The sequence below is a fragment of the Perissodus microlepis genome, chromosome 17 (assembly GCF_051167445.1).
Source record: "Perissodus microlepis isolate ML-2025 ecotype Zambia chromosome 17, ASM5116744v1, whole genome shotgun sequence".
Classification (NCBI taxonomy): domain Eukaryota; kingdom Metazoa; phylum Chordata; class Actinopteri; order Cichliformes; family Cichlidae; genus Perissodus; species Perissodus microlepis.
This window is the reverse complement of record NC_140477.1, coordinates 16,638,631-16,650,644: the sequence shown is the minus strand read 5'-3', so window position 1 is coordinate 16,650,644 and position 12,014 is coordinate 16,638,631. Positions and strand designations below refer to the sequence as shown.

Genomic DNA, 12,014 nt, shown 5'->3' with positions numbered 1-12,014 from the left:
ATCACTTCTCCATCTTTTATATACAGTCTTTGGTCTATCCATATTAACAGACTGCAAAGCATTCTGGGTGCTGTAGGATATTCTTTTTTGGAGGGGAACAGCTGGTACCAACACAAACATCCCCCTCTGTTGCACACCACCAGTTCAGTGAATAAAAAAGGGTAATTTACTTATAAATCCACCTTTTAGGTCAGCTGGAGCATTATTAAGGCTGATTAGTGTGCTCTTTTCCTCATGGAGTACTCCATGAGGTGAGGTTATGTTCACCTCACTGATGTCTTCTTTACCTGCAGTCTAGATGTAATCTTGAATCTGTTCCTGTAGCTGCCCCAAAACACAGGGTGAATAAGAAGCGAACATAATAATCTTCATAGTATAATTTTCTATTTATATCCAAGACTGTGTAACGTTTACGTAACCTTTAATGGTTTTGTCTGAGTGCACCTGAAGCGTCTCCTCCTGATATTTGTGCCCCATAAATAGAAAAAACGCCGTGACGCAAAGCAGGCCTCCAAGCAGCTCATCTCCATACAGCCTCTAGAGGAGAGGAGGCTATTTAAACCTGTCCGAGCTCTCAGCTCCAACAGAGATGAAGACGGACGGTGTGGTGCAGACCTTCAGCGGGAGGAAGCAGAGCCTGATCGAGGACGCGCGCCGGGAGCGCGGAAGTGCCGGCGGCGGCGGCCCGGCGGGCTCCCCGGGGCCCTCCAGGTACGGAGACGGCTTCGTGTTTGAGGAGAAGGACGGCAGGGTGACCCTGAACGTCCTGTTCGCCCTCAGCAGCGAGAAAAACGCGGGCTTCTTCAAAACAGGGAAAATATTTGAGGTGAGCCTGAGACTGAGGTGTGAAAGCACTTAATTAAATGCATAGACTCGTGTGACGATTTTATAAATTAAATGTAAATTTTAAAAAAGTATAAATTTCAATGTCAAGCATGTATTAAACACTCTTGAATCATGCGACAGAGGCATTTTTCAGTAAATGAAGCCAGATATCACCATTAAATTTCCTCAGTTCTTTTAAGGACTGATAATTTTGTGACGTGTAATAATGCAATAAATTTATAAATATGCATTAATTCGCACATTTACAGAACAGAAATCTGAAATTTGATTAAAGCCAGGTTCAAATGTCTTGCTTTTTTTTTTTTTTTGCTTTGTTGACACTTGTACTTTGATAACCTTATAAATTAGAAGAAAAAAAAACTACAGAGAGCCAGAAGCAAAGCACATTTTTCCACATTTCATGGTGTGCAGAATCCCTTATAATAAAACTTTCAGAAAATCCAGAATTACTGCAAAGTTTAAAGCTGGTGTTACTGAAGAGGGGACTTCTGGATAAAAGGATGTCAGTTATCAGGCATTATTGCTGCTGTAGGAAAAAGTCAGATTTTTATTAGAGATATCACCAAAATTAATTACTAATTAATTTCATTTATGCAGTTAAATTGTACTGCTATCTTTTTTAACCAAGACACTCTTAAATTATATTTTTAATGTCAAGAATCTTGTTTTTTCTCCTGGGTAATGGAAAACAAACAAACAAACAAAACAACGAATTTGTGTTTGGTAAGTGAAGATTTATTTGGTGTGGGTGATTTGTCTTGAGCAGCCTGTGAAGCTCATGGAATGAGTGACAAATAAAAAGATTTTGTTATGTTTATGGGGTAAAGCTAAAGACCAGCAGAACTGAAAGAAAAACCTGAAGGAAAAGCAGGAAAATTACATCTTTGTACTTTTTTAAATCTCTTGCAGACATTTGAAGCCAAGCTCCTCCACATCGAGAGCCGAATGGGGAGGAAGTGTAAGAACAGCACGACGGACCTGGAGTTCTTCATGAAGTGTGAAGTTCACAGCTCAGACCTGGACGTGTTCGTCAACTCACTGAAGAGAGTGGCTGACGACGTTCGCTGCATGCCAGAAGAAAAGGGCAAGTGTCTGATCATTGATTCACCCCAATGCTTTTATCATGTTAGCACAGGACCCATTAACCACTGCATGCGATATCAGCCAATCAGACGGATGGCAGGAGCACTAATTAGTTTGTTTGCGCTCGACCACAGTGCCCTGGTTTCCCCGACAGATAAAAGACCTCGACAGATGCAACATGTTGATCACCAAATTTGATCCTGACATGGACCACGACCATCCAGTGAGTGATTACGCATCTGCTCCTAAATGAAAGACAAAAATAATTTCAAAATAGAGTGTAATGATCATTATTCATTTATTGCAGGGATACAATGACCCTGAATACAGAAAGAGACGGGCTGTCATCTCTGAGCTGGCCTTCAGATACAAACAGTGAGTCCCTCTACGCTGATGACGTCTGAAAAAGTCACGTTTGGCATTACCGGGTTAAAAACTTTAGTCTAAAAGAGGTGAAAAGTTTGAAATGTGCAGCTGAAATGATTCATAGGCTGGTGGAATTGTTAGCTGTTGCAGCACAAAGAAAGAAGTGATCAGAAAAACACCACATCAGATGCTGCAACCCGCAGGTGAAGCTGTGAATAAAAGCTGGATGTTTTTAACTCTATGCCTCCCCCTACTGAACACCTGGACTGTCTCCTCTAGTAATGTCTTATCTATACTGTGCAGATTATTGCTTTGACTTCAGGATATTTCATTTGAAATTTTAATGCCATAGTTTCCTTATTTTTATATATATATATTACCTTTATATCTTTCTGGGTTAACTGGTGACGTGAATGCAGTCAGATCCAGTTTAAAAATAGTTTATTGAACATATTATTGAACACGTGGGGACTGATGTTTATGAATATCCTGCAGGGGGGACCCGCTACCTGTGGTGGAGTACACAGCAGAGGAGATATCTACATGGTGAGGCAGCCCAGCCTGCACAGTCATGGCTGTAGATGCACTATGGAGGGGGCGATTACATCACAGTGATGCTCTGGTATGGTTGTGTTTAAAGGAGGCAGGTCTACCAGCAGCTGAGGAGCATTTACCCGAGTTTGGCCTGCAAACAGTTCCTAGACGGCCTGCAGCAGCTGGAGAAAGAGTGCGGCTACGGAGAGGACCGTATCCCTCAGCTACAAGAGGTGTCGGCCTTCTTGAAAGGTGACACACTTAAAAATTGGAATCTGAACAGATTTTAACTAAGTTTTAATTTAAGTTTTAAAAGTCTCTAAAAGACGAAATTACACGTATAAAGAAGAGAAGTCGTGTTTAAGATATCACTCTTTTAAAATGCATTAAAAAAGTTCTTCACTTCTTCAAACAGCTTTTTATTTTCTTGGCTATTTTCTCTCATTAGTTAGGTTTCATTTAGACACATAAGCAGATGAAATGTGATCCTTTGCATGTTTTTTTGTGTCACAGGTACTGATGCATCTTTTGATGCATTACAAGTGGGGAGTCTGGGACGACAGTGCTGTGTCTTAATGCTGTTTTTGAGTTAATTAAAGCTCCTTGTTGTGACAACAAGGACTGAAATGAAGTAAAGACACAGAAAGAGAAGATACCAAAACGGACAGTTTATTTTCTTCTCTTTTTTTCTGGTTAATTTCAGAGAGAACTGGTTTCCAGCTGCGCCCAGTGGCCGGCCTGCTGTCAGCCCGAGACTTCCTCGCCAGTTTGGCCTTCAGGGTGTTTCAGTGCACGCAGTACATCAGACACTCCTCTGCGCCCATGCACTCCCCTGAGCCGTGAGTTTTTAGTAAGACCTGAACTGTTTCTTTATGCTCTTGGCTGATTTTACTTTGATAATAAAGATCACACCGCTCCCACAGAGACTGCTGCCACGAGCTGCTCGGCCATATCCCCATGCTGGCAGATAAGGAATTTGCCCAGTTTTCACAGGTGACTGAACTGTGAGCTTGTTTTTATTCTTTGTGTGACCTTAAATGAAGTATGAATTAATAAACTTGGATGTTTTCAGGAGATTGGACTTGCCTCACTCGGGGTTTCTGATGAGGACATTGAGAAACTGTCAACGGTACGATTCTCAGCCTCAAAAATAGAACATGTAAATGCAATGAGTGATTTTTAACACATTCATGCAGACCTACAGCTTCACTCTTTGCAGTTTAATGGCCTTCAGTGCCATCTAGTGGTAAACACCTTTAATCAACCCCTTTTTTTGCACTCTGCAGTTATACTGGTTCACTGTGGAGTTTGGCCTCTGCAAGCAGAACGGGGCAGTAAAGGCTTACGGCGCTGGACTTCTGTCCTCCTACGGAGAGCTTGTTGTGAGTTTCCTCACACACAGATGTCCTCTGTTTCTGCATTTACCTGCTGTGCTGTCTGACACTGCTGGTGACCTGTGTCTCCAGTACGCCCTGTCCAACGAGCCCGAGTACAAGCCGTTTGCCCCGGAGGAGACTGCGGTCCAGCCGTACCAGGACCAAACCTACCAGCCAGTTTACTTTGTGTCTGAGAGCTTCGAGGATGCAAAGATGAAGCTGAGGTATAAGCAAAATATATATAAGCACATAGAAACCCTCATCAAATGTTCATGGAGGTCCCCACTTTTTAATAGTGTATTATATATCCTGTATATATATATTATATATTGTTGTCTTCTTTTTGGCACTTGTGATGGACATAGAAAAGATGGACATAGCTACAGTGACATCACCCTTCATTAATGCAGGTTATAAAGTCTCACCTCTGGTGTTTCTGAACTAGAAGTAACAACATTTGAATGAGAAGTTGGAGTTAGAGCTGCCGACTATCTGCCTCCACTAGTTGAACTCACAAGGTGGACCTCTCTACTGTGTCTCTGCTTCTCTAGGGAGCGTCTTTAGGGGAATTATCTGACTAATAATATGTCCTGCTGTGAGGTGTAGACCATCCATATGTTTGTGCTTCAGTTTGAGTGAAATTCCAGTATTTAATTTGTCTGTCACTTGCACTGATTAGCAGATATTTGTGCCTGTGAGTGGCACCTGTACAGTTTAGCTCACTCTTGTCCAAATATGCTCCCTTCTGGCTCTAAAAAAACCATCAGTCAAAAATGCAGAGCACAAGCAGTTTTATTGGTTATGTAAATATGCAGGAAATGCAAATAGATAAAGATGAAAAACTACAGGCAACCATGGCAACCTGCTAGCAATCAAAGCAATTACTAGGAGGTTTTTGGTGCAGCACCATCTTTGCAACCAATTTCATCCAGTGAGTGCCAGCCATTACCACTGCTAACAACACTACAGTATACGTTTCCATAGCAACCTGTGGTTGTATCACATCTAGTATGGTAGACAATTCTACCAGTGGGCATGACATTGGGTGAAAAACCAATCAGACAGTCTTCAGTACTACAGTTGATCTCAGTAGAATCGCTGTTTATTATACCCAGTAGAAAATCTCCAAAGTGATTTCCAGACATGTCTGGTCAGTTAAACGTTGTTCTCTTTCTAATATTTGTCTTCAATTTGTTTTATGTGCACAGGAAATACTCTGCAAACATCAAGCGCCCCTTCACAGTCTGCTATGACCCCTTCACCTGCAGTGTGGAGGTCCTGGATCAACCCAGTAAAATCCAAAACGCCCTGAGCCAGATGAGGGAGGACCTCAAGACCCTGCACAGCGCCCTGGAGAAGCTCAGCTCGTCTTAAGACCGGGGGAGACATTTTTATAAGATTTCTCCTCCTTATGTAGTGAGGTTTGTAAGGCTCCACTGGGCCATTTAACTGTGTGTATAAAGCAGACCATGTAAAAAGATACTAAATGTTTATTTTCATGAAAAACTCTTTGTTGTTTTACATTTAAATCTGAAAAAAAATGCACCGCAGAGGTGGTTCAATGTTTGTCAGCAGGACTAATCGAAGGCAAAGGTTGAACCACTACAATACAGGGCTCCTAGACCATTTTCTACCTTTTAATTCCAAACCGACTATTTCCATTTGGAAAATTCTTGGAAGTCATTTATCTTCACGTGTTATTAAGCAAAGGGAAGGAGCTAATTATGAATGATTTAAGTATCGTGTTCCCTCTTCTGGTCAAGGCCAGAGCCAGCACTGAGGCCCAACACGTCAGCAGGGCCAGGTCGCCGGGACCTCACAGCCGACCACAACACGGTCCGCAGGGCTGCGCTGCTGACAGACGCTCTTCTCTCTTTATTTCTCTTTGGAGAATTTGGCCTTCGGGGTTTTTGATAGACGTCCAGCGTTTTGATCTCCACACCGGCGACAATGCATATCAAAGCCGTGCACGTCAAAGCTTCCCCTTGAGAAGACAAATCATCTCCATCTGCAGGATTCATAAAGCATCACCAGCATCAAGACGGTGGCTGGCAAAAGCCTCGCGCCGGCCACCTTGTGTTGGGAAGCTTTCCCTTCCCATAATTCCACTGTGCAGTAAATCAAGCCTCCCTGGGAAAAGCTTGTGTGTGCAGAGGAGAAAAAATTGTGTGCAAAAAGAGAGGGCTAGGGAGGGGGGGAAGAGTAATCTGCTGCTTTTGAAAGTGTGCAGCAACGCACACACTAGCACTCTCCAACCAAATGTTTCACACTTTATAATTTCTTGTAACCCGGCGACCAACAGAAGGGATCCAATGAGATTCTTGCGCTTTGCTTACTCGCCACAAATCCCAAATGCTGTGTCATCCCTGTATCATCTAACCATGAGTGTTTCCTTTATTGATGTCAGGGCCATCTCATCCCGATGCTGGCTCGGTTGCTTCTGAAATCAGGGTCAGGAGGTTCACTGCGTCCTCAGTAAGATAGTCTGTGAGGCACATTAAAAGTCCATCCCAGTCCTCATGGGTCCGTTTTGCACTAATGCACCTCACTGGACCTCAAGGTAAATATGTGCACCTTTTTTCTCCCTAAAAAGGTACACAGGTCATGAACCACCCTTTATTTTGCCAGGAAAATTGGGAAATAGCTGCAGGGATTTATTGAAATCTGTGCTAACATACAAGTAGTACAGTATACAAGGCACAAAATAGTCTTTTGTTTTGTTTTTGTTTTTTTTGTTTTTTACAATCACATGACCACCTTTATTCTTCAACACAGCCTGAACTGAAGGCAGCCTTCTTTGAATTTCTTTAAGTAGTCTTCAGGAATAGTTATCCAGTGTCTTGAAGGACATTTAAAGCTCTTCTTTGGATGCTATATGCCTTTAGATGATCCCACACTGCTTCAGTAATGTTGAGGATGTGTGGTTTTCTATCCAGGGATGCTTTTACTGCATTGGCAGTGTTTGGGATCATTGCTGTCAATCAGAAACTTTCCAGATGGTATTGCATGTTGGATTTAAAAATAAAAAAAAAACCATAGTTTTCTGACATCGGAGAGATGTATATGTCTCACAAAATCCCACATCTCTCCGATCTTTTTTCCTTTTTCTTGAGGATATACCTTTCAGATCTTCTTCTTCTTCTTCTTCTATACAGACATGGATAGGTTAACTGGTGATTCTAAACATGGATCTAGGAGCTCAGTGGACAGTATTAGTAGACCCGGTTAAGAGTATGAAGGAATGATTCTAAAATACATATCTATACAAACTTGTCACCAGAGGTTCAAGACCAGTCACATTACATAAGGTACAAACTTTGGGGCACAGTAACTAAAAGGGTAACCTGATGATGAGGGTCCTCTAGGTTGTAGCAGGTATCTTCGAGTGGTACGTCGTCTACACGGAAGACTGTCCCCCCATTTCACATTTTCTCATCACTATTAGTCATGGTCTATGATGTGTACTCAAGTAGTAAAATGACATTCACTGATCAGTTATAATCTATGTGTCTGGACGTGCCCCCAGCACTGCCCCAGCCACAAGGTGTTGTAAGAGTATTTCATGAATTAAATACTCTTAAGAATCACTTGGGAAAGCCTTATAGATAAATAGATAGTTAAAAGGAATAGTTAAACATTTTAAGAGACATTTTATGTGAGTCACACTACTATACCTGTGCGTGAAGAGCTGAAGTCAGGTGAGGGAAGGCAAAGCAAAACAACACACCTCTGAAGCTGATTAGCGGTTCCTTTTTTGTTCACTTCAGTTAGTTAATATGTCAAACACAGACAAACATCTGCCAGCCATCATTAGGTGAAGCCCTGGAAGCATCTGCAACATCTGGAATTCAAACAAAGTCAACTTTAGAGAAGTGTGGTTTTTACAGCAGCTTCACTGACGCTGAAGTTAAACAGAGAGAACAAGAGTGATTGGCTGGACTTACCTGGAAGACCAGGACTCCAGCTTATGGTAAATTTATGATGGAGAAGGAAAGTTCAGTGTGATCTCAGGCAGTCAGTTGAATTTGTCTTTCCAGCTCCAGAGCAGCAATACGCAACTACTGCATGGTATTAACTTTTTGTCCTGTGTTAAAATATCTAACTAAGCAGAATTAAAAAGCACATTTACAACCTGGCACAGCAGCTCCAGAGGCTGCTGGCACCGATTCTCAAAGCCAAAGTCATATTATTTCAAATACAGCCCAGTTGGATCCAAATATATGGATTTTCAGAACAATTAAATTAATGACTAAGATCAGATGTAATAAATTACTTACTCATTATTAGATGATGAACAGCCAGAGGCGTCCCAGTTTTTCTGTTTGGTTTATCCATCCATCCTTCCTTTCTCTTCCACTTATCCTTATTAGGGTCATGGGTGGGCTACCCCAGCTGCCATAGAGCGAGAGGCAGGGTTCACCCTGGACAGGTCACCAATGTGAAACAGGGCTAACACAGACAGATGACAACCATTCATACCCACATAGTTAACTCCTCCCAGCAAATGATGCTACCAAGCTAAGGGTCCAGCTGATGCCAGTGGATGGGTAGGTGGTTTTAAGTATTCCTGGGCCTGTGACAGTCAACCATCTAACCTCTCAGTGCCATTTCTGTTTCCGTTGTCCTTTATTCAGGCTTTGAAGAGACCACTCCCATCAGGACAGAAATGTTTCATCAACAGTTTTTTTTTTTGTTTGATTTCAGATGATGAGATGTCAAGGTTCAGTGAGTAAACTCAGAAGTGCAAAAGCACCCAGCTGAGTTTGCTCTTTCGTTCAAACGTGCTCATAAAACTTTAAATCGGGTGCAGGTACAATATAGACCTTATAAAAGGCTAAACCGTTGACACACAGCTTCCATAAAGTGCATACTGGCTGCATCAACACTTCAGATGATGAGCCAACACCACCCTAAAGCAGTGATGGGACCCTTTTTCACTGACTCTTTCTCCTTACTCCATCAAGATCAGCATAATCGCTTCATTCTGGGAAAGCATCGCAAACAAACCAGGCCAACCACAAGATTAAATCAAACACCAGCCTCAAAGAGCTCTAATCTCTCTCTTTGTTTCCTGCCCTATCATGCTCCTCATTACTTTTATTTTGCTCTCTTTGTGTTGAGCCCCCGGCTTAAAGTTGGCAGGGCCGCAGAAGAATTATCTGAGGGCGGGAGATTAGAAAGAAGTTTGTGAAGATTTGAAGACGGCCTGATCTCGCTTTCATCCGTTTCACAGTTTGTTATTAGTCCACACAGCACTGCCACCGCAAGAGATCAAGCTTCATTCAGGTTACATCAAAAGGTAACGCCTGGGTCATCTGAGTGACATCTGAGGACTGCTTTCAGCAAAGAGAAGTCCACACAGCTCATGAACAAGATTAAGCCTCCCTGCTGTTCTGTCAGGCAGCCATCAGATGGCGACCTTGAGTCACAGGATTTGTAAACCCGCTCAGGATTATGACTCGTGTTTGTGATTGCAGCAGGCGGAATGTGCACACATGAAAGGGCGTCTTAAACCACTAGTTTATCCTTCTTTACAGGACTACTCTCGGTCTGTTACTGACTTACATATGTGACATGAGTAAAGGAAGTCAGTTCCTTTCAAAAAGAAGCCAGCACTGAATTGGAAAGAGGCTTCAAACTTAATTTGAAAAAATCCACTAAATCGTATGCACTGTCTCACTAAATGGCCTTGAAGTAATTTTAAAACATCTGGGACCCTTATTTTAGGCTGTAAATGTAGACGCCTGAGCATTGCTACCCCCCGTTTGGTCCAAGACGACTGTGACAACTTTTTCTCATGCTCTGGGTGCCTGAAATGAGAGGGAGGCATTTGTGACGATGAAGATGGAAGTGAAAGCGTACGAGTGGGGAGGGGAAGAGTCCAGGCAGGGTTGAGTGATTTGAGTGACACCTGCTATGATGTGCCTTTTGGAGACGGTGGCACTGATAAAAAGACAAGAGGCCAAGCTTTAGATGTTAAGATCTTCATTGGGAGTGATCAGAATGGACAGAGTTAGTAGATCAGAAGGAACCGTTTGCAAAGTAAGAGGGGCAAGGCTGACATGTGCATAGGAGGGATGGTGGATATGCTGGACAAAGGATGCTGAAGATGGAGGTGCAAGGGAGGAGGAAAGGAGGAAGGCAACAGAGAAGATTTAGTGAAGGAGGACACGCAGAGGGTTGGTGTGACAGAAGATCCTGGGGATAGAGTGAGATGGAAGAAGATGATCTGTTGCTGCCATGACCACAAAAGGGAGAAGCTGAAGAAAGAAGCAGAAGTCTCTTTATTTACTTCATATTTTGCAGTATTTGTGTGTATTACTGGGTCATATTGGCCATGACATCAAAAGAGTCACGTTTTCCTGAATAACAACAGTTAAATGAATAAAAAATTTAAGAACAAATACATTTTTCAAAGATCTGAAAAAAAATCCATCTTATTAATAATGAGGTAAACATGATCGTGTATTAAAAGTGAACGTCTCAGAGAAGCTGATTTGTGGGTTGGAGTTCAAAATAATGTGACCTGATAAGTTTGCAGCGGTTTCAGAAACACCCCTGACAACCATCATTGGTGCACACAGTTCTCCCCTGCATCCACAAACTCTGCAAACCCAGCAAATATAAACACGAATAAAATCCAGAAACGCTACTGCCCAGACTGTTTCAGAGGCCGTTAGTGAACAGGATATAGATAATGAAGGATATGTGCGAGTATCACAGGGCTTTCTTACTTTGTGAGATGATGCCAAACCGCTTTGTGCACGTACTCTGACAGCACGGCTCTGCACTGAGAGAGTCCGGGTGCCAAATTGGCCTGTCTCCAGTCCAAACTTGTCCTTCATTAAAGATATTTGGCACGTTATGATACAAACATATAACAAAAGGAGGCCCGAACTGCTAAGCAGCTGAATTTGTTAAAGTAAGACGTGATGCAACACAGTGGGAAGGTGACACTATTCGGCTTCGATCTTTTTATACGTCGGCTTAGCAGAATATTCAGCTTAACGCAGGCTTTAAATGATTTTCAAATCATTTTGTTTTTATTTGCATTTCACACAGCCGCTCCACTTTTTTTTGGAATCGGTCTTGTATACGCAGCTGCTCCAACACCGCTCGCACCTAAAGCACGGCAAAACCCAGAGAGCTGCGACCACATTGGACTTGTTCAAACAAAAAAAGTGGACCGGGAGAGCAGTAGCATGTTATGCTTTGTGGATGGTGGTCAGCGCCTCCTGTCCAAGAAATATAGGAGGCTGATGGACTGGTTTGAAAGAGTGGTGCTCGCTCCTGGTCTGTCACACCGACGTCGGCGTCCAATATAACCCAGTGTTTGAGCTGACGTTCACGTTGAAATAAAGCTCGTGCATTGAGGTGGAAGCTGAAGTGATCACCTGCCACCTCGAATGATTCATGATCAGTTTAATTACACCAGCACCCGCTGCAGTTGAGCGGCTGTACAACCGCTTTGAAAACTCGCAGGCATTCCTGTGATGGTACAATGAGTCTTTGTTCTACTGCGAGCAGCTGCCAAGTCATCCCGAGTCTTCATTAAGGTCAGGTGAGGCACATCTGCTCCTCTTCCTAAATCCTCACGTAACTGCTCAGTTTGAAGCTGAAGATAACCTGAAATGACCTCAGACTTGAGAGCCTCCCTGAGCTTTTCCCGTGCTTACACTTTTCGTGATATGATTCAAGGTCCGCCGTGGATAGTAAGAAAATTCAGAAGCCAAGAGGGAGAGAAAACACCTGTACGAGGACAACGTTGACTGGTGAAGTGTAGAGCTGGCACTCGGACACGTTCCTTTG

General features: G+C 42.8%; 1 protein-coding gene across 1 annotated transcript; it reads left to right on the top strand.

The window, feature by feature from the left end:
• Window positions 1-496: 496 nt before the first annotated feature.
• On the top strand, window positions 497-5,683 carry th2 (tyrosine hydroxylase 2). The gene is made up of 12 exons (XM_084909309.1): window positions 497-826; window positions 1,756-1,930; window positions 2,064-2,152; window positions 2,237-2,304; window positions 2,791-2,841; window positions 2,936-3,081; window positions 3,533-3,668; window positions 3,753-3,822; window positions 3,902-3,958; window positions 4,116-4,211; window positions 4,296-4,429; window positions 5,414-5,683. Exons 1-12 carry the CDS (start codon window positions 590-592, stop codon window positions 5,577-5,579), a joined length of 1,425 nt encoding a protein of 474 aa, XP_084765435.1. The 5' UTR covers window positions 497-589; the 3' UTR covers window positions 5,580-5,683.
• The last annotated feature ends 6,331 nt before the right edge of the window (window positions 5,684-12,014 follow it).